Raw genomic sequence first — 27,456 nt, 5'->3', positions numbered from 1 at the left:
TTGCTGGCACATGATGACATCTATCCCATTGGTAGATGTGCAGGTGAACGAGCCTCTGACAGTGTGGCTGATGCGATTAGGCCCTATGATGGTGTCCCCTGAATAGATATGTGGACACAGTTGGCAACGGGCTTTGTTGCAAGGATAGGTTCCTGGGTTAGTGTTTTTGGTGTGTGGTTACTGATGAGTATTTGCTTCAGGTTGGGGGGCTGTCTGTAAGCGAGGACTGGCCTGTCTCCCAAGATCTGTGAGAGTGATGGGTCGAAACAAAGCTTGTTTCCAGTAGATGGTGCTACGAGCTTAGAATCAACAAAGATGCCAACCATTCCTTACATTGATGGCACAGGCAGGCAATGGTTAGGTTGTTTGCTCGGTAGAGAAGGAACAAAGCTTAATATTTGTTATACACAACTTGGAGCTTCTGAATGGTCTTGACTTGCATCCCTGCTACTATTGACAGTTGCAGGCCATACTATACATCACTGAAAAGTAATTCCCCCTGGATTTGTGCTAGACTCTGTGATGTGACTACGATCATACTGATGAGGTATTCATGATTTCCAGACAGCTGCCATATAAATCAATAGGTGCTGGTTTGTCCATTTGATAGTTTGATTTTCAAGGTTAAACTCAACTCACTGCTTAAATTTTAACTTTCCACTGATTTCCCCTATTTCTAAACAAGGTTTAAACCCTCCAGTATCTAAATACTGAGAAACCTGTTTGAAATCTAGATATATGCTCTTAGAGAAGCAAAGTGAGTAAAAGGCCCTCTGCCTAAATATTGGACGCTCATTTATCCCTTCCCATGGATGAACCACACGTGCTTTACAGCTATTGATTATCACTTGTATTTATTGTTTGCATGGCAGTAGCAGCCCAGCCATGGACCAGGACCCCCTTGGGCTAGGCACTGTACAAACACAGAACAAGAGTCGGTCCCTGCCCTAGGGATCAATTTATCCACAACACCCCTGTGGGGGGAAAGAAGTACTAACTAAAGCACGGAGAGGTGAAGTCCTCCAGGAAGTGTGTGGCCGGGCCAGGTGCAGACTCAGGAGTCCTGGGCCTCAGCTCTGTGCTGGGGCCATACATCCATTCCTTCTGGTATTTGTTAAGCAGGAGCACTAAGGGGCAGGGCCTGTTTGCTTCCCCACTGGGCGGGCCTGGGAGGCCTCTGGTGGGAGACTGTAAATGTCTGAGAGTTTCAGTGCTGGGTTATTCTGTATGTTAATCACTGGTCGAAGGAGGTTACAGAAGTCTTCTATTGGTAAAAAGGAATCCACTTTAATGTATCCGAGAGCCCCTGCAGCAAAGGACAGGGTGGCCTGTCTAAGGAGGGAGCATACGGAGTCAAACCCTCAGGGCAATGCCTGAATTTCTCCCCCTCATAGTTCTAAGTAATGCAGTAAACACTACGTTTTCAGCAGATAGGTGAGGTGGAGGTGGGGGGTTTCTGCCTGTCTCCTTCACGCTCGTACTGCTATTTGCCCCCTCCTCAGGAACTGGCAACAAGAGTAGGGGGGGAAGACAGGATTCCTTATTAAACAGCCTTTAGGAAACGGAGCACAACCTCCAGTGCCGCTGCTGTTCGTGTGACCCCTGTGCCCTCGCAGAAATCCAGAGGACTTGCACCTGCTTTGTACATGATGTAAAGCCCTTGTGGAGCGAATTCTTTGTTGGTGCTCATGAAAGCTGCCTCAAGGAGAGCCCACCGGACACGTCCATAGGGGGGAGAGAGCCCAAGCAGCAGCAGGGCAAGGCTCCTCACACAGTACAGTCACTGGGCCTCAATCTGTAGGGACCATCTCTGGGGACGGGAACAGGCCTCAATAAATCGGTCTCTAGGACCCGTTCAGCCCTTGGCTTCTGGGCCAAGGTCACCAGCAAAGGAGCCAACTGGGATTGTGGTTTCTGAGAGACAGATACCACACAGAATTGGACAAGGATCACCATTTCTGATGGTCCCTGAGCAGCTGTCAGATGGTGACGACTTATCAGATATGAAGACTTTTTAATTCCAGTGGCTGCTTTCCTGCATCCAAGCATCCCATTGACCAGGGCAAGCTTTAAACAAGCAAAGACGTTGGGGTGGGGGGTAGCTTTCAGCTAGCAAAGACCCAAACCCAGGATGCAGTGCACAGTGACATAGATCTAAAACCAGTGTTGCACAAAGATTGTTCCTTCAGAAAACTTCCATGCAGAGGGGCTGATTCATTCACTGCAATCACACTATAGACTGAAGTCCATGAGGCTTAACTCCTGATGTAAATGGTACCCACCAATAAAAATGAGAGGGCACCATTCTGTGTGGAAGGTAGGCAATTTGGTGACAGCAAAGGAGTTACACTTGAGAGCCATTCTTGGGACTAAGTTTCCTCACGTCGGCAGGACTGGAGGGGGAGCTGGTTGGAAAAAATGGAAACACATTTCACAAGGGTTTTTTTTTTTCATATTTTTCATTAAAAGTTTTCAAAACTTTTTCATGAAAATCGTTCATCAAAATGTGGATTTTTCCCCCCAACATTCTGATAACTCTGTGAGTTGGTTTAGGGGAAGAAAAGGCAAAAAAGTCATCAAATTTATTTATTTTGCAAAAAAAATACATTAACATTTTGAAAGTTTAAAAGATTTTGTTTGGCTCCTATGTATTTGTATTTTTAATCCTGCCATATGTCAGAATGACATCAATGTCCACAGGTCATCAGAGAAAACTGGGAGGGAAATTTTGAAAAGACCAGAAAATCTGGAGTATGAGATTTTCTTGGTTGCCCCCAGCAGGCCAGGAGCAGTTGGGTCAATAGTTTCAGAGAGATTTGCCACTCGGATCTGTGGAGACCTCTTTGCGCTTCCCTGCTTGCTTATGTTGTTGCTCTCACCAATGGCCAGTCTTCCCCATTCCTTTCCCTAGATGGTTGAAAAGTACATCCCCTTTGAGGGGCCCCTGTAGCTCCATGTTGTTTCTGCTACTCTCCTGTCTTTTGTCCACAATGGTAGCGTTCCATTATGCTTGTAGCTCTTATCCATTCTCATGCTGATTCCTTCCGGGGGAGCGTTACCTTCGGAACACGTTGCACTAAGATGCCACATGTGGGAGAACGCACCCCATCTCTTCCCTTTCACTTATGTTATTTTCATCTCCAAAGGACAGCCCCGTTGTTCCCTGTAGCTTCAAGGACTATTTAATCCAATTGCAGCAGGAAGCTGATGCGCAGCTGAGCTGACGCTCAGTAACTGGCCTCATGCCTAGCTGATAACTCCACGAGAGACTTGGCACCTCCCTTTATAGGAACTATGGATGCTGTGGTGCTGATTTCCTGTCCAGTCATGTGCCAGAGCACAAGGAGTTGTGCTCCTTCTTTTCATTTTTGCAAACAAAGTTACACTGGATCAACACACTTCAGACACTCAAGGGTTACGGTACAAAAGCAGCCCTCCTGAGCTTTGACGTAACAGCTAACCTCTACGTAAGAATGTACGTATGCCTGGGAACACTCTACTGCACATAGGAGCCAGCTTCCTCCTTTCCCCCGGGGGTGCTCAACTGCCACTCAGCCCCAGGCCCTGCCCCCACTCCACCCAGTTCCGCCCCCTCTCCAGAGTGTGTCCCGTGTCTGCTTCCCCCACCCCAAACCCAAGCCTCTTGCATGCCACGGTACAGCTGACTGCAGTGGGCAGAAGGCGCTGGGGGGAAGGGGAAAGCTGACTGCTGATGGGTGCTAAGCACCTGTGCTACTGGAAAAATTTTAAATGCTAAATATGTCTGTCATAAGTTCACCATTTCTCCCTCAATACTTTCTACATTTGAGGAGGTTAAAAAGAAAAGGCCATTTCTTCTTCGAGATGGGTGTCCCTGTGGGTGCTCCACTTTCGGGGTCGGGGCATCCCGGTGCTGTCGGTCAGAGGTTTTTGGTAGCAGTGTCCATCGAGGCCACATGTGCATCGTAGCTGTCTTGCAGTGCCGTTGGTGCCTTGACCAGTGTGCTCACAACTCGACCCCCTCGGTTCCTTCTCAACCGTCCTCGGCCTGAGACAGAGCTCCATAGCTGTGTCGAAAGACAGCCTAGGAAAAATAATTAGAAACACAATTATTTTAGTTAGGCTTTTGTAGGTTACTTGTTTAGATATGTCACATCTTTTTGTTCTCCTTTTAAAAAAAAAAAACCAAACCTTTATTATGTTTTAAAAATGACCTCGGCGAGGACCATTAAAAACATGCCTGGTTCACCAGGTTTCAAAAGCTGTTCCTTGTGCAAGGATGCTGTGCTGATTTCTGATGGCCACTCAGGCGGCGTCCATTGCTTAGGTGAGTCACACATACCACAAACAGGCACTCACTACAGCAACCTCAAAGCTAAAGCCAGATGGGATAGAGATCTCTGCTTGAAACTTATTCTCATGGAGAAATCCCTTCCGTCAACTTCTTACCCCAGACAGCAGACCCCCTTAGCCAGGGCCTCTCTGGGCACATCATCTTTGGAAACAAGTACTCACTCCTCCAAGAAAACAAGGAGAAGAGAGACCTCGTCCCAGCAGAGAGAACTGTTGAAAAGAAAATGATCTCCTGCAAGGTCCCTATCTTTGGTGCCGACCAGCCTAAGAGTGAATACCTCTGATGCACCAGGAACCTCAGCACTGCCCCAGGGCCTCTGCTGGGAAAGTTAGGGCGTCGAGAGGGAAACACAAGCCAAACTCCTCCTTTACGGCCTGGACAATGCGGGTGAAGACGACAGCACCACAGTCTTCTCCAAGGCCCATGCCCCCACCAGCAGTGCCACCAGCAGTGCCTCCAACAGCATCGGCACTGATGGAGAGATCCACATCAGCAACACCGGCATGGAACAAGGCACCACGTAAACAACTGTCACCGATCACCGTTACTGCACAAGGGGGGGTAACCTTCTCTTCTGAAAATGCTGAAAGGCCATTAAACAACCTCCCTGTTTGTCTAAACCTCATGGACAACATCTCTGAGAATCAGCAAATGGGCGTGCATTCTTCACTCATTTTTCCTTCCAGAGCCTCCAAGCACAGAAAAGCAAAAGGAGTATTTCCTATGAAATGGTACTTCCTGCCCATTTAACAAACTGCTTACAAGCCAAATAGCAATTGAGGGCATGCTTTACAAGTTACTACTAATGTTTACAATGATTTCAACTATAATCGCTGCACATTTGACCCCTACAGATAATCTAAATAATTCCTTTGTACCTGGAGTGGTTGGTAATATGAATACAGGAACAGAGAACATCCTCTTCAGTTGTGCTTAAATGACAACACTGCAGCAAGCATGTGAGCTCCCTAGAGTTGCACTCAGAAAAACTATCCAGTTCAGGTTTGGTACTTTTCGTATCCTTAACTGTATATTAATTATATGTCTTAGCCCTAGGCCCCAGACACAATAAACTAAACACAACATAAATATAAATGTTAACATCAGCACAGCTTGGTAAAATAAATACAATTTTTTAAGACATACCCGATGAAAATACAAGCTCACCCCTTCTCTGGGGATCTATTACACCTTTACAGTCACAGCCCCTAACACGATATACAAACCTAGATGAAGGGTTAGAAATACATTAGTGCAGTGAGCCCCTGCGGACCCTTCTTTCACCTACTTTTTTCTTTTTTGGGGCCTACCCAGCAAACTGGAGGACAGCCCATGTTATCAAAGCACTAGTGTGTCACGACCACATGTGCATTCGCACCTCCATGAGCAGAAGGCACTGCACCATCACACTGGAGCCCTGTACCGGTAAAGCACACCTGTCCTGGCTGAATGCTGGAGAGCTGCCAGGGGCGGGAGGGAATATGGGTTCTGGGGCCAGTTTCTTGGGGTGAGCCAGAGAAGCCTTCGAGCCCCACCGAGCTCTTCTTTCCCACCTTGTATCTCTACTATCCTGGGAGGAGAGGGCTACAGCTCCCCGGCCTGTGCATAGAGCGAGCCGGGGATCCAGGCGGAGACCTTGGAGCTGGTCCGTGCCAAGCACAGGGCAGACGGGTACCAACCCCAGTGTACCCTGGGCTCACACAACAGCATGGCTCTCGGCAGCATGTCCTGCTCTGGGCAGAGGCGCGGCACCTCTTTGCTCTTCCCTGCGGTGTGTCCCTGAGGTGGGGCGCTGTGGGGGGGCCGGTCCCTGCTCGCTCTAGCCAGGGCCCCCGGCCGAGCCAGCTGTCACCTTCACCCTGGGGCCCCTGCTTCCCAGAGCGGCCCTGGCCCCAGCTGGCCGGCCAGCTCCCCTTCCCCCGGGGCCCCTTCCTCCCAGAGCGGCCCTGGCCCCCAGCTGGCCGGCCAGCCGCCCTCCGGGAACACGAGCCCCCTGCTCCGCCGGGCTCGCCGCCCGCCGGGGCGGACGGAGCGAGCTGGGGATGCACTGGCCGGAAAACGCGGCCCTTGTGCGGGCCTGGGAAACACTGGGGCAGAGACCCGCTCCTGCCCTGCCTCCCCGCGGGGGTGCGAGGCGGGGGGGCCGCGCCCCGCTCCCCTGCCCAGCCAGCCGGAGGAAGGGGGCGGCCCCCCCCGCCATCGTGACCCCGCCCCCGCCCGTGCCGGGGCGGGGCCGGCGGCGGGAGGGGCCCCTGCGAGCGGCTGCCGGGCCGGGCACCATGGCCGAAGTGAGGAAATTCACCAAGCGGCTCAGCAAGCCGGGCACGGCGGCCGAGCTGCGGCAGAGCGTCTCGGAGGCGGTGCGCAGCTCGCTGCTGCTGGTGAGCGCGGGGCGCGCCCGGGGCGCACGGGCAGGGCGCACGGGCAGGGCGCGCCCGGGGCGCACGGGCGGGGGCCGCCCTGCCTGGCCGAGCGGCGGCCGGGGGCGCCCTGGGGGGCCGGGGGCGCCTGGCCCTGCGGCCTGGGCACTGCCCCAGCCCCTCCCGGGGGTGCCCTGGGCAGCGCGGGCTGTGGGGGGAGCCCCTCCCCGGCACCCCGGGCGGCTCCCCGCGGGTGCGATGGGAGGGGAAGGGCCGCGCCCCGCCTGCGCTTCCTGCAGCGGGCGCCTTCCCGCCCCGATCCGCTAAGCGAGCCCCAGGCGGGGCTGCCTGGTCGCCCCGGTGCCGGGCGTGCCCTGGGGCTCGCACAGCAGACGTTACCCTTGGGCCGGCCAGAGCCCGGCTCCGCCCGCGGGTTCCTGGTCCGCGGTGCCCCCAGCCGGTGCCCTGGGGGAGAAGGGGCCGCCCTGCCAGGCTGCGGGGCGGGTTCCCAGCGGCCGAGCGTGGCAGTGGGGCTGCAGTGGAAGTCCTGGGCAGAGCCCAGCCTGGGCCACCCGGTTGGCCAAGCAGCTGCAGTCTCCGGGGCCGGGCGGAGCTGGGTGACCTGCTGTGGGGAGGAGGTTTTGTAGGGTGACTCTCCCGAGGGAGCCCGGGGTTCGAGCCAGACCCTGGCGAGGAATGACCAGTGTTCCTCTGAGCCGTCCCTGGGCTGGGGAGATTTTTCTGAAGGTATATGTGGCACTTAGCACATGGGCCAATAGCTCTGCAATGGCCGGCGCGGGGGCCAAGTTCAGCTCAGTTGATGACCCTCAGTCCTTACTGCAGCATCCCTGCTCTGCCCGTCCTGATCCTCACCTCTCACGCAGGAGTCGCCAGGCTGGATCAGACCAGTGGTCCAGGCCAGCGAGCCCAGTATCTCATCTCAGATAAAGGCCAGATGCTTTAGAGGAACCTCTCGTTAGGCAGAGGTGGGATAATCCGCCTCCACATTAGATTTATAGCTTCTAAGGCCAGAAGGGACTGCTGTGCTCTTCTAGTCTGGCCTCTGGCATAACTTGGCCAGAGCAGTGCCCTGAGATCATTCCTGTTTGATCCAGAGCAGGTCTTTTAGAAAAACAGCCGGTGTCTATCCATCTATCCACCCACCGTAAACTCACCCCCATATCCCCCCTCACCCCCATCCATCAACCCATTGCTGCACCTGTGTCTCACTGCAGTTCCCGTCCCTGTCCCCCATGGCGTCAACCACGCTCCGACTGGGAGCTCTGTGGGGCAGAGCCTCGTGCAGTGAGGGCCCACTTCCTGATGGGGGCCTGTCAGGGTTCCCTCCCCACTCTGACCTCCAGGGTACAGATATGGGGGACCCGCATGAAAGACCCCCTAAGCTTATTTCTACCAGTTTAGGTTAAAACTTCCCCAAGGCACAAATTCTTTGCCCTTGGATGGTACGCTGCCACCACCAAGTGATTTAACAAATAATCAGGGAAAGGACCACAAGGAGTTCCTATTCCCCAAAAATATCTCCCCAAGCCCTCACACCCCCTTTCCTGGGGAGACTTGAGAATAATATCCTAACCATTGGTCACAAGTGATTCCAGACCCAAACCCCTGGGTCTTAGGACAGTAGAGAAATCAGTCAGGTTCTTAAAAGAAGGATTTTATTTAAAAAAAAAAAAAAGGTAAAAATCACCTCTGTAAAATCAGGATGGGAAATAACTTTACAAAGTAACAAAAGATTCAAAAACACAGCAGAACTTCCTGTAGGCTTAGTTTCAAAGTTACAAAAAACAGGAATAAGTCTCCCTCCAGCAAAGGAAAAATTCACAAGCAAAACAAAAGATAATATAACGCGCCTTGCCTGGCTTTTACTTACAATTTTTGTAATATGAGAGACTTTTAGGATGGTTTATAAGAGAAGGAGTTTTCTGACCTGATGCTTCTCTGCTTCCCAAGAAAACACACACAAAAAAAGCCTTCCCCTCGCCAATATTTGAAAGTATCTTCTTTCCGAATTGGTCCTTTTGGTCAGGTGCCAACCAGGTTATTTGAGCTTCTTAACCCCTTAAGGGTTACAGGTAAGGGGGAATTCTAGGCTACCCTTAACTGTATGGTTATGACAGGGTCCTGGACACTATCTCAGTACACCCAGACATCAACAAGGGACCACTTCTTCCTGCCCCACTAGGCACTCATTGCCCGTGGCGCTGGGACTGTTGGGGTGTCAGAGAGCCTGCCCTGCTTGGCACGTGGCTCGGGCAGGGCTGAGTGTGTCCTGCTGTCCACGGTGACTCCTGGGTAGTTGTTTCAGGGCCAGGTGTGAGTTGAGGTTGTTTATCCCTTGGGATGGAGGCTGTTGTGAGGGAGATGGCTAGGGGTGTTGGCCATTGATCTTCCAGTACTTTCCAGTGGATTGTGTGTGTTTGTACTTCCAGAGCCACAGTAGACCCCAGGAATCCCGGCTCCCAGAGCTTCCACCAGCTCGAACACGTTACACCCCCTGAGCTGGGGATAGAACCCAGGAGTTCTGGCTTCTAGCCTCCCACCCCAGCTCTAACCCATTAGACCCCCCACTCCCATCCCCAAGCTGGGGACAGACCCTGGGAGTCCTGACTCCCACCCGCTCTAAACCACTAGACCCAAGACTCCTCCCAGAACTGGGATAGAACCCAGGCATCCTGACTCCCAACCCCCTGCTCCCCCCGCTGTAATCCACTAGACCCCAGTCCTCTCCAGGAGCCCTAATAGTCAGATATTGACTTACATCCTCGCGCTCCGTCTCAGTCCTGGTTTGCAACCCCCTGCTCTGCTGGCCTCTGTGGAGCAGCCCCAGCTAACTGCCCAATGGCGGGTTAGTCTGCGTGAGGGTCACAGGAATCGGCACCTTTGTGACCTATTCTCCTCACGGTTATGGATTGTTATTTCTATTGTGGGAGCTCCAAGCGGCCCCAAAAGGGAGCAGGGCCTCCTTGTACTAGGCACCAAGCAAACCTTACACAGAGGCGGTCCCTGCCCCAGGCAGCTCACAGCCTAGGATCGAGACAACACACAGCAGTGGTACAGACAGAGGGAGAGGGCTAGCAGCAGAGAAAGATGCCTGGGGATAAGTGGGGAGTCCCAGAGGTCTCCGTAGTCACAGAAGATCAAGTGTCCAGAGGCGCCGCTTGCCCCTTTTAAGGTTTTAGAAAATAATCAGAAGAATTTTGTGTTCATTGTCAACAGCCTGTACTCTAGACCTGGGGAGCAGGCTGTCCCTGCCTGCCCTATACGCTGGATATCTCTATTGTGTTCACTTTTTAGTGCGTCTCAGGTGGCATGTCACCAGGATCCATCACCAAATTTGCTCCACTGGATGGAGCATTAGCTTCCCCGGCCGGGCCGGCTACTGACAGGGAGCATGTCATGAACTCTGTCCCCTACTGAGTGTGGAGGCTATGGACTAAACATTAACAGCAGGGCTGTGGGTGATCAGCATTTGACATTAGGATCAGATCAAAGCCTCTCTGGCTTAATTTGATCTGCTGCCCTATTCCTGTTTGAATTACATTAGGAGACAATTAGGTTTGACCTTGAACTTGACAGAGTGTTAGTCAATCCTACATACAATACAAGTACAGTTTGTGCAGACACTTCTCAGTACAGATTGTTTCTACGAATCCTAGCCTGACAGACACCTGTGGAATAAATGAAGAATTTTAGACAAATCTTTTTAAAACAAAGCGGCCAAGATTGAGATCTCTTAATTTAACAATATCTTCACAGACTCAGAGATTTTAAGGCCAGAGGAAGCATAGTAATCTAGCCTCGCTTCCTGCCGAACGCGGGCCAGAGAATTTCATCCAGCAATTCCAGCATCAGGTTTAATCTACACTTCTTAGCAGGCTCCCATTCATTTTGCTCACTGTTTTTCAGGAACAATTCAGATGTACAAATGTTTTATGAAAGCTGATGGAACTTTTCTCATTAAAATAGTGATTATCTCTCTATTGATAGTCTGGTAGGTATCCGACTGCCTAGTAAGGACACAGTCCCTGCACTCGGGGACTTACAAGCAAAACAGACAATGGATGAGAGATGAGATGAGGAAAAAACCCAAGTCACCGAGCCAGTAATGATGTTCAGCACCCATCTGGCATGTTCTTTGTTTGGCTCACACTCACGTACACTCTCTCCCCCAGCTCACCTCTCTCTCTCTCTGTGTCTTTCACACACGTGTGCCCCAGAGCCCATTAGTGCGAGTTTGAGTGTTCACAGCCAAATGTGGGGGGAACAGGCCATTCGATTCCACAGGGCTTGAACCTGCTGTTTCTGCAGAGAGCCCAGCTCCTGGCAGCCGAGCAGCCAGGGATACACAAAGCCAAGGCTGGAAGTTGGGTCTCCTGTAGCTCTAACACTAGATCAGCTGTCAAAACCGGAGTTCCAGGCTGAACTTGGGACAGTCCCATAAGCTGAAGCCACCTTCCCCCTGGGACTTGGCACTCTGCTTCTGGCTGGGAGCAAGCCCCTCGGTTACGTGAGGGAAGAGACTGTTCCACTCTCCTCCAGATCTCTCCTAGCTTGGGAGGGGATATCGCTCATGCTTCCCATCCATAGCGATCAGGAGGAGGAAGAGAGGCAGGTAGCAGAAACTGGCCAGGAGGAATGGCGAGAGAGGGGAAAGCCTGAAGGGCCTTGGGGGTGAGAAGATGGGCGGGAGCCATAACGTCTCCCGGGTGTGCTGGCGACAAGGCCTCGTGTAAAAGCGAAGCACAATGTGAAGCTGCTTGGCCCATGCTGTGCCTTTTGGGAATGGTGTGAACGCACTTACCTGGCCTCCTCCGGCACTCGCCGTATGAGCAGCTTTCCGAGGAGGTTGTCATCACGGGCTCCGCATGGCGGGAACTGCATTTTGGGCTCAGGCATCAGCAGTGGTTCGTTGTAACAAGGGACGCACAGCGAGCCTGTACAAGGTGCCGGTACTGAGAGCTGCTATCTTGGAGCACGGCGTAGGTACAGCATGGGCCAGGGCAGTGCCTGCTTCCCCACGCAGCCCTCCGACCGCGCCTTGCTTGGCAAACCCAGGGCTGGTCGGGCACCTCAATGGCTGCATAATTCTAGGCCCGTCTGAGGCCACCAGCCTGAGTGCCAGGGAGGTGGGGGAGCTTGTGACACTGACGCTTGCCCATAGGAACTGGCCTGAGACCTCACTGTCACACAAACCTTTTTGGATGCTCTGAACCAGACCAGATTCAGACTAGTGACTGCGGAGTGCAAAGATCCACGTCTCGTTACCCGTGCCGTCAACCAGCCAGTGCTGTGCAGTTATAATGCAGGAAGTGAGGATTAGCCAGTCAGAGCTCTCACCTGAGTTCAGTACTCCACACAGCACAGAACAGCTGAAGGGTTGGCTCTTCCTCCGGCTGCGGGGAGATGCGCCCTTGGAGAATTTCTGTTTGTGAGCCCTTGAGTAACCCAGTCTCAGAATCACTGCCCTCCCATGCTGGTCTAAGCAACATCTGAGCATCTTCAGATCAGTCTTAGCACTTAACCACCTTATGATCCCATAAAGGACAGTCATTCATAGGGACTTGGCCCATTGTCCACAGAAGCTGACGGGAGTCTTTCCAGTGAGCATTGATCAGGCCCCAGAATAGAAAATACACTGTGCCTTAGAGTTAAATTTATCCCCCTGGAGGAGCTAACTGCATGGGTACACCAGGGAGAGTCAGTCTAATTCGCCTCCAGCACTTGGTGAATGTTTCTTTGTCACATAGCTTCTGCAAATAGGTTTAAATGCAAACATCTTACTGAGGGTTACAGAGCACCTGGCACTGGCTGCTGTCGGAAGACAGGATACTGGGCTAGATGGATCATTGGTCTGACCCAGTAAAGGCTCAGTATGGCCGTTCTTATGTACAGAGCTTTTAGCAGCAGGAAAATGGTCTGGTTTTATTGCAGAATAACACTGCTCAAAAGATGACATAACTCCAGCTTGACAGGGACTGCTGAGAAATATACCCCTGTGTAGGCTAATCTCTCTGTGTGCGTCTCATGTTAAGTAGTGTGTTGGTTAAACAGCACCCTCAGTGTTCTTGCATTGTTGGATTTTAAGGCAGTATTGTTTCCATTTTCACGTTTCCAATGAAGCCTAGCTAGTAGGGCGAGAGTTTGAATGCGTGTTGTTCTTTTTGTTGTTGAAGCAGGGTGAGATCCTGCCTTAGCGAAGTCCGTGGGCATTGTCATTGCCTTCAGTGGGGTTGGGACTTCATCCCGGGCCAATTGTGGAATTGAAAGGGAGGAGCTGCGTACTGCCCTAGCCACCATCCGGTGTAATTCCAGCTTCCTCCCCCAGCTCCGCTCTAGTGGGACACAGTCTTGAGTTCAGGATTCCTGCTCCTCCAGTGCTGGGCTCTGGCGGTAGCAGTTCTGCATTGGGCGAGGCAGGTGAGGGATTTTGCCCTTTTGACTAGACACCAGGATAAGGCCACCGAAGTTATTTCTACTCATGCTGTGAAATGGGTTGTAATCCCCATCTCTAGAGGTGAAAGGGCTGCATGACACAGCCTGGGACATTCATAATCTTGGTGGCTAGGATAGGACGGAACAGAACTCTCAGTCCACACCATTTCACCTCCTCAGCCAGCATGTGGAAGCTGCATCTCCCCTTCCATAACTCTGGCTTCTCTGTGTCTCTCACACCACCCAGAAGAGGAAAACAGCCATCAGGGGAGGAGTGAGAGAGAGTCTGGGGGAAACCCCCCAGAGTCAAGCTGGAATCCTTACGAACAAAACCCAAAGAGCCCTGACTACCTTGGGCAGTGGAGACATAGGGGAGCCCTCATTCTTTCTGCAGGCTTGAGGTTTTTCACACATCTGTAGGGTGAGATTGTATCAGTTACAGCCTTTAACATTCCCTGTGTTTGTCAGGCTGTAAATGCATGGCTGGAGTCTTGGCAGGGTGACTTATAAACAATGTCATTATTTTAATGCTTTTGCTGTATTTATTTAGTGGTCAGGCTGCGGTATAAATGGCATGCAATGGCAGAGCGTGCTGCTTAAGTGCTCAGTAGTTAAAACCCCACTTAATCAAATGTTTGGTCGTGAAATAAATCCTGGGCCCCCAAACAGTAACATGTTGCCTTCTGAACTGCAGTTTCACACCCAGGGTGAAAAGCGAGAGCACCGTGCGGTGAAGCTAGGGGAGGAATTGTGGAATTCGAGCCTGAACACAGCAAAAAGAGAGAGCCAGGGTCTCATGCGGACCAGGATTATCTGACCTACATCTGAGCTTATCTGACCTACACATCATAAGTCCTAGTAAGGTAGTGTCTAGGATCTCTCTTCCCCCCCTGGGCTTAGGATGTAACTTATGCAGAATGGGAGAGTCCCCCAGCCAACAGGGAAGGAGAGACCCTTTTGGCCCAGCCCTGCTTGGGGCTGTGAAGAAGAGCACACAAGAAAACCGGCCGACAGCAGTAGGAGCAGTAGGGGAGAGCTGGGTACTTCTGTTGTAGGAGTTATGGAGCGGCATAGGGATCAGGCTTGCCAAGCATGGGCTGCAGACAGGTTCTTGCTGACTGTTTCAGTGACTTCTGTGTGCATCTCCTCCCCCCCTTGGATCACATGAGTCTTGGCTTCGCCATGGGAATATTGCTGGCCATTGCAAAGAGCCTTGCACTTAGTATAATAATGTAAAAGTCCTCAATCAGAATAGGATCCAAAATGCTGTTCCTGGTGGCAGGGGCAGCGAAGTTACAGAGCTCTGTCTTAGGAAAGCAAATCAGCTACCCCCAGATAATCGATTTCTCTTTGTGAAACTGAGACCATCAGGATTTCAGCACCATGCCACAAAGTTCATGGTCTCGTTCCCCTGGTGAACACTAATGTATTCTGAAGGAGCCGAGTGCTGCCATTCCAGCGCTGCAGGGATGGGGGAGTAGATAGCTGTTCCTGAGGCACGTTTCATGTCTTCCAAAGCGGCTGTCCCGTGTGGTGAGGGAGAAGTAACGTACAGGAAGCGTTCAGATCAGGAAAGGAGGAATTTCGGCAAGTATAGACAAACCGTTTCCCTGATGGTGTTGCCAAAAATAGTCGTCTGGTGGCAACTTGAACTCTGACAGCATTACTCCTGCTCTTCTTCGTCGTTCTGCCGTGGAGTGAATTGAAGACACAGTCGGTATGTTACCTTAAGGATCTATAAAATGCGTCATGGTTGTAACACAGCATCTTAGCTGAGAACCAGCAGCTGCACCAACCCGTTCAGAAACCGCAACCAGCCTCCTCCTCCGACTACAGTGCAATGCTTTACCTGAGCACGCCGGGTGGTCATGCACACGCCTACGTGCACACGCGTGTCTGCGCGTTTGTGAACATCTCTGCTGGCAGAGGGCTGCGTGGGTTTTTGCCATATTAAATCCTGCATCTACTCTCTCAGCTGTTATTAGATGCCTGAGATGTGCTCCCTGACACCTGGCTCTTAGAGAAGTGGCAGAAAGTCAAGGGAAGGTCATTTTTGTTTGATCCAGCCTGGGCTCGGTTTGTACATGTGGCTCAGTTTCCAACAGAAACAATGTAGGAGACAAAACTGGCCTGTAATTATGGTGTTAGGGAGGCTTTGACTAGAGGCAAAAACATTTTATTTTTTCTTTGTGCGTCTCTTTCACTTTAATCTGTGTGATTTGGCTGCAGGATTTACACTCATTATACGGTACACGAGAGAGCCCGTCTGCAAAGAAAACAACCTTCCAACTGCGTAAACCCTTGTTGTAATAAACTAACCCCACTGTGAACGTAGACGGTGCTGACAGGGTGCTAGGCTGGTACAGACAGACAAGCGAACGTGGAGCCTGCCCTGACGGATTTACTGTCTGAGCAGTCACTAGGTAGATCTAATATTGACAGCAAACGGTTACATTACAGACAAAGGGTGAAATCCTGGGCCCATTGAAATCAATGGGAGTTTTGCCAGCTATGTCAGCATGGCCAGGATTTCACCCACCCCCTACGCATCAAAATAACGGGGGGCCAGATTTTGCCACTTTTACTCCGAGTAACACCTTGCTCCAGGGTGGTCCCACTGACTCCCATGGGGTCACTTGCAGAGTAAGGCCACTCAGAGACCCAGATTCGGGAAAGCACTGAAGCACACGCTGGAATTTAGTCACACGCTTTTCTGGCTAAGGGCCGCAGTGAGTTCGGGTAGTGGAGTATGCTCTCAGGCGATTTACACAACACAGGTGGGCAGTTTTGCGCTGGCCTCCCCATCCAGTCTGAGCACCGTGGGGGCAGAAGGGGCGTGTGCTGCAGAGGTATGAGCTAGCCCTGCTAACATCACTTCCCCCTAGTGCCGTTCAGCTTGGGTCCCACCTAGAAACAGCAAAACACCACCCCCAAATCTGCCAATTTTTGGCAAAACCCCTGGCTGCCACCGTCACCTTCCCTGGCCCTCTGCTCCCTTCTGGGACTGTGCCCCCTCACAGCTCTGCCCTGTGTGTGGGATCGAGACCCCTCTCTGCTACTGCAAGAGGTTCCACCCCCCGGCCGCCTAAGCGGGCAGTGGGCTGGTGGGTGGCCATGACGATGCAAGACCTGGTGAATGGGCCCATGGTGGTGGTTTTGGAAGCTGGAGCCAGTTCTCCAAAGGTGCTAAATCTTATCCCTTCCTAGCATGCTTTTCAACTTGCCCCTGGGACAGGAAACCTCTCGGCCCCGGGAGCTGAGACCCTGACTATCCTGGCTGAGAAGAGAGCCCGCCCCAGGAAGCCCAGAGGGCTGGATGTGACAGGTGTACCTGGGCCTGCCTTCTCTCTGCTGGCTGCATTCACCTGTTGAGTTCCGGGAGGTGGGAGGGCGCAAACCCACCCACCTCCAAAGCCCCCTCCCCCAGCCTAAGGGGAGAAGCTACCAAACCTGAGGCTCAAGCAACTTCGGGGGACACCTAATGAGAAAACAGGGTCAGGAATGAGGGTTACAGGTTCAAAATCAGGGATCTGGAAGGGGGGCATCAAGCAGAGAACCCCAGGCAGTGCCCACTGCTGAGTTTTGGTTAACAGCTGAACACACTGACTGACTGACTGCACCACAGAGACACCTGGGCGAGAGACGTGGCCAAGGCGTACAGCCTGAGCAATGTCCCCAGGTGGGCTGGAACCACCAGCCTTTCCGTTAATAGCTGAGCGTGCGGCCCGATAGTGCACCACAGGGACACCTAAAGGCACCAGCATCTCCTGTTTCCTAGGCAGACATGTTAGGCAGCTTCGCCCTGGCTGTGTTCACGTGAACAAGCAGGGCACTGAGCCTGACCTGAGTGTCGCCTCACAGCTTCTGAGAGAAGGATTCTGGTCTGCAGCGGTTCTCCTGCACCTAGGGACAGGAGGGCGAAGGGCATGGGCCCTTCCCACCCATGCACATACATGTCCCATCATGTTTTGCCACCCAGGAAGAGACTTCAACATTGCTGCGGCCCGGGTTTTGAATGGCTGAAGGCTATAGAACACCCATCCAGGCAGTGGGGTGCACACCGGTGAATTGCTACTGACGGGCTCTAAACAGACTATTACTGTTAGTAAAAGGAAGACTCTTCTCCTTGGTTCTGGCTAACGCTGGTGACTGTTTTGTGCACTGATGAGCAATGGGCTCAGGCTGCCAAATTCCATTCTGGATTGGAAGCACCCAATAGCCAGGGAGGCATTTGGATCTGGGGTGTTGGTCCAGCTCATTGTAGAATGTGGGGCCATTGGTAGAATCCCCCCAAAGATCGAGGGTGTTCAGACCCCACAAACTCAGTTCTAATATAAGTCATGGTGGCTTTTTTAGTGTTTCCTTTAAAGCCTAACACGCTGCTTTATCATCTCTAACAGGGTTGTAAAATTATCTCATCCTTATTGTTATTATTGGCAAATATCTTGGCAAAATGGTGAGAATCTTTTCAAATCTCTGTGGTTGGGAAGTGCAATCCCAGTCCGAGAAATCATTTGGACAGCGACCAGCTTTCAAGTGCAAGTTGTTTTCTAATCCCTTGGTTAATCCGTCTCCTTGTTCCCATTCTCTCCAGAGCACAGGAGCAAACTCACACGCTTTCCTGCTGCCTTTTCAGAAATGCTGGGAATTCTCTGTTTCCCTGCAGTTGCCCCCTTCTGTGTCTGGTCTGGCTTCATTCTCTCATTACCTTAAAAATACCAATCAGCGCTCTCCCTTCCTGGTTCCAGGTCCTTGCTCATAGCTCAGTCTGGTCTGCACAGCACTCCCCTGGCTCCTGCTGTTTCTCTAATGGTGTCTAGTCTGTTCTTGCCTGCCCCTTTCTCACCCGCATTAACTCCTCTCCTGGTGCCACGTGAAATAGCTTTGTCTCTGGCCCTATTCATTTCTTGCTGATCTAGCGATGATTCAATACCAGAGCTCTGGGGGCTTCTCGGGGGAGCAACTGCAGAGGGAAAATATTCTCCTTCTTCCAGAACAGCTGTTGCACAGAGCTTAGTGCTCCCAGCATAGCAGGGCTCCAGCTGCTTCTGGCACCTCTCCCGCAGCCTCCGTGGAACCAGCCCAGGCTGATCCATCAAGTCCTGCCCATAAACCATGGTGCTCTGCTCCCGAACAAAGGGAACAAAAGCAAAGCCCAAGTGAGAGTAAACCCTTGACATGCTGTGGCCAGCGCCTCGGGCAGGAGCAAACAGCTGCTGGGCCCCCATGCGATTTTCAGCGCTCGGGTCATCTGAGCCCAGTGGCTTGAGCACTCGGGGGTGGGGAGCAAAGGCTCCCGTTGGCGTTCCTGGGAATTGGATGGGGCCCAGCCTGGGTTAGGGGAGCAGCGCTCAGCTGGTGTATTCAGAAGGGCTGCATTTCTTGGAGAAGGTTGTGATCAGCTGAACAATGAGGTGTCCGTGGAGAGATGGTTTAAAATGGAAGTGACTTCCCAGTGACTGGTTTGGGTCCAATTCTCCACTCCCTCCTATCTCAGTAATCATTTACCCCTGCAAGCTGCTGCTAAGTCAGAACAACAATTTTTACTGCTCCCTTTGCCTGCACCCAGTGCTGGTCAGGAGGATCTGGCTCTTTGTTCACCCTCAGGAAATGCTACGACATGCACAGTGTTGTTTGGGAGAGAGATGGAGATTAAATAGCAGCAGAACCAGCCCAGGGTAAGGCCGTTTGCTCTCCAGCTGCAGACAGGGTTTTCTTAGATCAGCCATGGGCTCATGCCCGTCTGTGTCAATCTGACTTTATTAGTTTCCAAAAAGGCTCTCTCCTTTTGGCCTGAGCTCTGTCACTTTGTCAGGGAATTGCAAAAGGGGTTTAGACCAAGCTGGCCCCATGCCTCCTGGGCTCCTGACAAAACACGGCTTGATCTAATAGTAACTTTAGTAACATTAAATCTTTTAAAATATGTGTCTTCAGGAACCGAAGTAGCTAACCATTTTCCAGCCCGTTGAAAACCAATTCCACTGGAGATTTAAGCACCTGATTTCTTGCCATTGAAGTGAATGAGAAAACTCCCTTTAAATCAGTGGCAGCAGGACTGGGCCGGAAGTAACTGGGAAAAGCTCTTTGCTGCTGCACGCAGAGATGAGCTCGCTCTGCTGGGTGAGCTGTCCAGGGAAGTTAACGAGAATCTAGATTTTAAAAATTATGATCTGTGTTTAAAAATAGCAGGTAAAATGTAGTGACGGTAAGCTAGAGCATTATCAGAAGCAAATACAGAATAAAACAGTGTAAACTCCCCTATATTGTAACAGGACTTTCCTTTTTTGCAGTACCGCACAAGCATCCGTCCTCACAGCACCCAGGAGGAGGGAAGTAGTATTATCCCCTCTTTCTGGCTGAAGAAACAGAGACACAAAAGGTCAAACCCTGTTTGCCCATCTCTTATATTGTCTCCGGGGAGCTGCTCTCGAGAGTAAGATGGTCAAGCCTAGGCCCCCAATCAAAGATCATGCTAAATGCTGTCGAGATACAGAGCCGAGGGCGGTCAGTGCCCAGAGAGCTCACAGACAAACTAATGCGGGGGAAGGCCTTGGGAGGATGAGATCGTTGCAGAGCAAGCAGAGTTGAGCAGAAAAGCTGAAGTGGTGGCTCAGCAGTGTCGAACTCATGCCAGTTGTGTGTGATTTGTGGGGATCAGAGAGGGTTGACCCAGGCAGGATCAGGGCTAGATTGTGACTGGGCTGTACGTCCACACGAGAACTCTCTGTCCACCCTAGGGCAGGTCCCTGGACCTAGGGGCTGGGTGTGCAGGGGGAGGCAGGAGGAGGAGGAGGTGGGCGGGGAGGGGGAGGGAATAAGTGTGGCCTTGGCTCCGCCCCCCCCCCCCCCCCCCCCCCGCTCTGGTCCGTGCATCTCACTTGGCTCCATGGAGCTGTAATTTGCTGCTGGGTCCAGCTGTGATTCCACTGGGCAGAGCGTGGCCTTTGTGCATTCCTGCGACGCAGAGATTTTGTAAATGTGGGAATTGTCTGGACCTGGAATAAGCTGGTAGCAGGACTGTCACTAGTACTGTAATGCAAGCATCAAGCCCTGGGATCCTGCTTCCAAAACCCTTTCTTCATCCCTGCCACGAGGAGGGCATTGAAACCGGATGGGGGCACGTGCCTGGCCGGATCCGCATCGCTGACAATACACAGCGGGGCCGTCGACCGTTTCCTCGTGGTATTGGGGATATTTGCCATTCATGCTCCAGTTCTGGGCTGCTGTTTTGTTTGGGTTTTTTGCTTCTGGTGAGCTTTGCGATTTGTTTTTAATTGAAATGTACGCTTCCAGTTGTCACAGAAGAAACGCAGCATCTGGGTGCCAAATGGATCTTCCTGTGGTGTGTGAAAAGAATGGCATTTTGGAGACGCACAGGGGTGTCCAAGACCATCTAGCATGACCAGTCCTTGCCGCTGCCACAGTTTGCTCTGCAGTGATGGCCTCCTGAAGCTCAGGTGTGCTTTAAACGTGGCCTGTAAAGAGAAATGACACATGAGGAAGGCTAGCAAACCGCTTCAGGGGCAAGGCTGCCAGGGACTCAGTGGGCATGGAAGGGGATAATAATGGGGGATCTGAACCCACAGTCTCGGCAGCAGCCGTGCTTGGGGAGGTGGAGTTAAAAGGACGAGTGAATCCTGGTAAAGAGAGGGGGACAGGGAGGCTTAATGGGGAGAGGGAAGGGTGGGTAGAGTTCAGTGGGGGAAGAGAGATCAGTGGCAGGAGAGGGAAAGAGATGGGGAGGCGTGTGAGAGACAGTGGGAAGAGGAAAGCAAGGGCAATGCTCAATAGAGGGAAGGGACAGGGTAACACAGGAGAGAATACGGGGTTAGGCGGAGGAAGAGGCAGATGAGAGAGCCCGAAGAGGAGAGGAGAGAGGGGCTGCATTTTACAGGGGAGAGGGAAGAGCTGCAGATGGGTCTGAGAGACCAAATGGAGACCAGAACAAGGCGGTGGGGAGAACCAAACACCGAGCCAGGCTCTCAGGTCAACAAACTGCAGTTATTTGTGCTTCTCTGCATGTCCCACGCGTCTATGTTCAGGGGACAAGGGCGGATTGCCCCTCACATTGTGGGCCTGTAACGGGATTCACTCACCGCTATGGCACCTCCTCGTGGCTGGGTCTGGGGATGAGCACTCATCCAGACTAGTGCCCCTTTCTGTTGCTCACTGGCCCCGCAGCCCTCTCGCTCTCCAGGACTCGGGGTGCGCTCTCTCCGGGACTCAGCCCTCCAGCCGGGTCACTGTAGACTTCCCCTTCTGGGGGAGCCAAGTCCCACCGGACAATCTACCCGTGTGCTGTCTCAGGCAGTCTTCAGCCATTCCCGCTCTGTGCTACTTTCACAGTGGCTGGTAGGGGAACCCAGGCCTGCCCGCTGCTCCGGGTTCCAGCCCTGGGGCCCTGTCGGTAGCCACCAACTCTGCACAGTCTCCACACTTGCTGCTCTTTCCTTGGGCTTCTTCCTACCCACCTGTTTGTGCCCAGAGGTGAAAGCAGGATCACTCCCTGCAGCCTCTTTCTGCCCTCCACTTCCAGGCTTTATTCAAGTCCCCTGCTCCTGCCCAGCTGGGCTTCATCTTCAGTTAGTGCTTATTGGTCAGGCCTGACTCTGCCCCACGTGCGGTCAATAAGGTCCATGACCCTTTCTGAGGCCCTTTAACTCCGTCAGTGCTGGTGTGGGGTAAACACCCCATCACAGGGCCCGACCCAGCTCCTATTAACAGTAGTGGGTAATTGAGGCATGGGTACTCGTCTCCAGACCAGTTCCCTACACAGCCCTGCCTCGTTTACTGCCCATCCTGTGGTGCATTGCAATGCATTTGCGTGAAGGGTGAACGGACACCCTACACGCAGTCGTTTTCTGACTCTGAGTGCTTCGTTTGGTGGCTTGAACGTTTTTGGTGGTGTTTGGACTGGAACTTCGTGAATGCTTCTCGCAATCCAGCCCCGGAGGGAGCCCCTGAAGGGTTGTCTGCACGTGCCTGCAGTAGGAACAGAAAAGAAAGGAACATTGTTGCAACTAGTATTCGGTCTGCACCTGGATTAATTTAGCCCGCAGACCAGGCTGGGCAGGTCAAGCAGCAGCTGGCATGAGCAGCTTCCTGGAGCTGGGTAAATTGCTCTCACTTCTGTGAGATCTTACTTTTGTGCTGCAGTTTCATGGATGTTAAGCATGTTGTTAGGGCAGCCCATGTGTGTGTTTCCTGGCTTCTGCTGCAGTCTTGCGTATAACCTTGGGAAGTCACTTAACCACGCGATGCTTCAGTTTGCACAGCTGCCAGGGAGATTTCTGTCATGTCACCTACCTCCCAGGGGCGTTCAGCTACTTTGGAGAGCTTCCGGGCCCTTTGTTTGGCCAAGCTTCTGAACAGCTCCTTGATGGAGAAATAGGGTTTTTCTGTTAACAAGCGGAGGGTCGATGTGTCATTGATCGTTGGATGATGTCTGGAGCCCGGGTGCTTTGGAGCTGAATGCTAAATGTAAATTCCAAACCATGTCAATAAATGATGAGGCATCATCAATGTCTGTAAAGCTCTCTGGGATCCTGAGATGGAAGAGCTTTCCTAAGTGCAAAGTAGAAGCAGGAGTACTGATGATGATTTCCCTGATACAGCATGCTTCTGTGTACAAAGCCAGATTGAAAAATCAGCCCTGACAGAGATCCATGTGTCCAATGGAAACACAGTCATTTGCCAATTTCTAATCCTGGCCCCGCTATTTCCAGAGGAGACGATCAAAACAGTGTTTTGTTTACATTCCTCTTCGCTCAAGTCAGTGGAGATGCACTGATGTTCACCAGCTCAGGATCTGCCTCTCTGTCTTTGACGTATACAAGCAGAAAAGCCATGTTTGGTTTAGCTTAGGGCCAGATTCTACCCTGGGATATGTACTGTTGACTTCGTGGGAGCCAGACATTGTGTCCAAGAGCAGAAGATGCCATAGCGATTGGTGACTAATGGTCATTATTATGTGTGCTGCAGAAGCGTTCAGTGACCCTGCTTGGGACCACTGGTGCATTGTGCTGGGTGCACACACAGATAGGTGTGGCAGAACAAGTGAATGCGATAAAGCGGAGGGTGAGGGTAACAGGAATAAGATTACGTGGTCACGTTGCTGAGCTGTTGGACAGCTAGAGGTACCACATCGTCTCAGATACACATTTAAAACCGAGACCTTGTCTGTGCCAGGGATTTTCCATGATTTCAGCGCTGGGTGCCAGCCAGCGATGCTGATTCAAGCTTAACCTAGGCCTGGTTCTCCATTCCTCTTGTGCAGTCATTTTCACTTGTGCAAAGTGGGTGTTGAGCACGGTGGCGTTTTAACTCACGTTGCCTTGCTCGCAGTGTTGCCAGTTCTCACCATTTTATCTTGAGTCTCTCATTATTTGTTTTTTTTCTTAAAGCCCCAGCTCCTGGAGTCAAGTGATTGGGTGAGAATCTCTGCAGTCATTCGAAAAAAAAGTGAGGTTCCAGCCTTCCTGGTTGTGGAAGAGAGCCCCCAAATCAGAAGGGAAATGAAAAGAACCCCACACTTGTTATTTTTAAATCTCATGACTTTAAGCCAGTCTCTGGATGTTGTGATTTTTTGAATGCCTGGGGTTAGCCCCACTTCTGGTGTAAACAGCCACACAAGGTGCAAGACAACAGAGAGTCTGGCTCCTAGTGTAGACTGGCAAAGAGGTTATTTGCAGGGGAGGAGCTTAGCCCAGCTTGGAACTAGAGTAAATACAGTGAGTATGCTCAAGGTTGTTCTGGGCAGTTACATCGCGGCTGCCATCAATGTCTGTAACCAGAGCGGATCCCCAGAGTAGATAAGGCCTGACTGAATCGGATCTGCTCCTCAGCCTCACTCCCATTGGCTAGCTGGTTTTTTTGAAGGCATCCTGGCAGAAGCGGGTCTTGAGGCGAGTCCTAGGACTGGCCCTTAGTGCCACCCCCTTCTGCTGTACTGATAGATTTGCTGCTTCTGTGTAGAGAGCTGTTTCTGAAATTAACAAGAGAGAGAGGTTTGGTGGTGAAGGACCAAGGCTTCCTCTTGTTCCAGGGCTGTCTGTGTCAGCTCTGTGCGGCTCCTGTGCCTAGGAAGGAGAAAGTGACTCTCTGACTTTATACCATGAGGGCAGCATACTGGGGGCTGTATCAGCCTCTCAGGGTCTGTCTACACTACAGTTAAAAACCCACATCTGACCTGTGCCAGCTGACTCAGGCTCGCAGGACCCAGGCTAAGGGGCTGTCTAATTTCAGTGTAGATGTTCTAGCCTGGGCCCGAACATCTGCACTGCGATTAAACGGCCTCTTAGCACGAGTCAGCTGGCAGGGGCCAGCCATGGGTGTCTAGTTGCAGTATAAACACCCTAAGACTCTTTCTCACCACCCTTCGAGTGTGATGCTCCCAGCAGCATCTGTGCAGACAGAAAGGGGGTGGTGAATGCTTTTAGATCTTTAGAAGATGTCCCTGAAAAGAAATATTGTGAAAGGCTGGTCTGAGATGGCCCAAAGGAGAGCAAGAGTTATCTCCTGTATTGTAGATTAAGTATTACCAACCCCAAACATGCAGAAATCATGGGTCAGGCTCCCAAAACATGGAGAATTTAAAAAAAACAACAAAAAACCCGTGCATTTGGGTGGTTCTTATTTGGTTCTTGAGTCTTTAGGTCACACTCTAATCCTATCGTCTGCAAACGTGAGGGCGAGAAACTTCCTTGTTTAACCGAAAGCCGAGATCCCCACGTTCTAGTGGGATAGCCATGGTGCCACTGTCTACCGTTGAGACAAGCTTACGGTTTAATTGACTTTTCTAAGTGCTCTAATATCCACAGCTTTAAACAGATCTTCCTGAAAACGGCTCTGGCCCCTGGGAATCCAGGGTAGTGTTGGTGATCAAATTTGAGGTCATTCAACCGAGCGATTCCTGACATACAGCCTTCATAGAATCATAGAATATCAGGGTTGGAAGGGACCCCAGGAGGTCATCTAGTCCAACCCCCTGCTCAAAGCAGGACCAATTCCCAACTACATCATCCCAGCCAAGGCTTTGTCAAGCCTGACCTTAAAGACCTCTAAGGGAGGTGGTGGAATCTCCTTCCTTAGGTGACCCATTCCAGTGCTTCACCACCCTCCTCGTGAAAAAGTTTTTCCTAATATCCAACCTAAACCTCCCCCACTGCAACTTGAGACCATTCCTCCTTGTTCTGTCCTCTGCTACCACTGAGAACAGTCTAGATCCATCCTCTTTGGAACCCCCTTTCACGTAGTTGAAAGCAACTATCAAATCCTCCCTCATTCTTCTCTTCCGCAGACTAAACAATCCCAGTTCCCTCAGCCTCTCCTCATAAGTCATGTGTTCCAGTCCCCTAATCATTTTGGTTGCCCTCCACTGGAAGCTTTCCAATTTTTCCACATCCTTCTTGTAGTGTGGGGCCCAAAACTGGACACAGTACTCCAGATGAAGCCTCACCAATGTCGAATAGAGGGGAAGGATCACGTCCCTCGATCTGCTGGCAATGCTCCTACTTATACATCCCAAAATGCCATTGGCCTTCTTGGCAACAAGGGCACACTGCTGACTCATATCCAGCTTCTCGTCCACTGTAACCCCTAGGTCCTTTTCTGCAAAACTGCTGCCTAGCCATTCGGTCCCTAGTCTGTAGCGGTGCATGGGATTCTTCCTTGCTAAGTGCAGGACTCTGCACTTGTCCTTGTTGAAGCTCATCAGATTTCTTTTGGCCCAATCCTCCAATTTGTCTAGGGCCCTCTGTATCCTATCTCTACCCTCCAGCATATCTACCACTCCCTCCTTCCTAAAAAAAATCACGCAGCTTCAACATTTAAGTGTCGTTACAACTTTCTGTGCACAAGCCTTGGGCTCAAACTATGGCTCTGATCCTTCCCAAATGGATTTCAAATGGCTGCTTTGGATTGATCTCAGCTAGTGTCTGGCCACCGCTGCCCCTCTTGGGAAACAGTATTTTTAAACTTTAATCTGTATGAGGCGAGATTATCAAAACTGGGACTTTTCAGCTTGGAAAAGAGACGACTAAGGGGGGATAGGATAGAAGTCTATAAAATCATGACTGGTTTGGAGAAAGTAAATAAGGAAGTGTTATTTACGCCTTCTCATAACAAGAACTAGGGGTCACCAAATGAAATTAATAGGCAGCCAGTTTAAAAGAAACAAAAGGAAGTATTTTTTCACACAACGCATGGTCAACCTGTGGAACTCTTTGCCAGAGGAATTTGTGAAGGCCAAGACTATAACAGGGTTCAAAAAAGAATTAGATAAGTTCATGGAGGATAGGTCCACCAATGGCTATTAGCCAGGATGGGCAGGGATGGTGTCCCTAGCCTCTGTTTGCCAGAAGCTGGGAATGGGTGACAGGGGATGGATCACTTGATGATTCCCTGTTCTGTTCATTCCCTCCGGGGCACCAGGCACTGGCTACTGTCGGAAGACAGGATACTGGGCTAGATGGACTCAGTATGGCCGTACTTATGGGGCAAAAGTTGGATCTAATATGTGTCTCAACTCAAACTGACAAACCTGGAAAAATCACTTTCCCGTGTGCGGTGGCACAGGGATTCTGTTGCAAGTCAGAGTATGTGCAGGCAGCCTGTGGTCACAAGCAGTGTGTGGTTCAAGGTGACATACTGTGGCTCTTAAACCTGGGGGGCTCTGCCATCCACAGACTCCCCTGGGGCAAGGCGAATGCCCAGCAAGCTGTCCAGTTTTGACTGCTCTGAATCACTGGAGCAGTGCAAAGCTCTTGGAGTTGAGGGGTCGGGAGAGAGCATCAGGCCTACAGTGGCTGCAACCCCAAGTCCTGCTAGCTGCGGCAGGCATTGCTGACACTCTGAGCAGACTCACTGCAGTAAAGAAGTGCTTTTAAAAAACGACTCCCAGAAAAAACAGCGGCTTGGCCTTAACACAAAGGCCCCCGCCTTAGCAACTGCTGTGCCAGGATCCTGTGCACACCATAAAGGCATAGCACTGTCTCTGCCTGGTTCCTAAAGGCCGTGACTGAACGAATACCAACCCCACTCCACGGGTACTACAGCAAGGCCTCGCTGTGTAATTAGAGAAGTCAGCACTGTGTTTAAAGAAATGGAAAAGCTCCAGTTTCTAGAATGCCCTTTGGGGTGTGGTTCTGAGCGGGGCTACGCTGGCTGGTACTTTGTGGGCTGCTTTTCAGTCGGAGTCGGCCAGGGAGTTCCTTCAGCTCGGCGCTGGCTCTGCCTGCCTGGGGCGCTACCGGGGTGAAACGAAGGCAACATATGGCCACGTGCTGTGGGCCACATCCTGGCCGGCATGTG

At 51.7% G+C, this 27,456-nt stretch overlaps 1 protein-coding gene across 7 annotated transcripts in view; it reads left to right on the top strand.

The window, feature by feature from the left end:
- The first annotated feature begins 6,564 nt into the window (after nt 1–6,564).
- The window catches only part of DOCK11 (dedicator of cytokinesis 11), a 132,138-nt gene continuing 111,246 nt past the window's right edge, over nt 6,565–27,456 (top strand). For all 7 annotated transcript variants that reach the window (XM_078854289.1, XM_078854285.1, XM_078854286.1 and 4 more), the window contains exon 1: nt 6,565–6,714. In XM_078854289.1, the coding sequence (XP_078710415.1) occupies nt 6,613–6,714 (102 nt within the window). In that variant the 5' untranslated portion in view covers nt 6,565–6,612. The remainder of the gene's footprint in view (nt 6,715–27,456) is intronic.

Source organism: Lepidochelys kempii, chromosome 9, assembly GCF_965140285.1.
Source record: "Lepidochelys kempii isolate rLepKem1 chromosome 9, rLepKem1.hap1, whole genome shotgun sequence".
Taxonomy (NCBI): Eukaryota; Metazoa; Chordata; order Testudines; family Cheloniidae; genus Lepidochelys; species Lepidochelys kempii.
The sequence above is the reverse complement of the archived record's forward strand: the minus strand, read 5'-3'. Positions and strand labels throughout refer to the sequence as shown.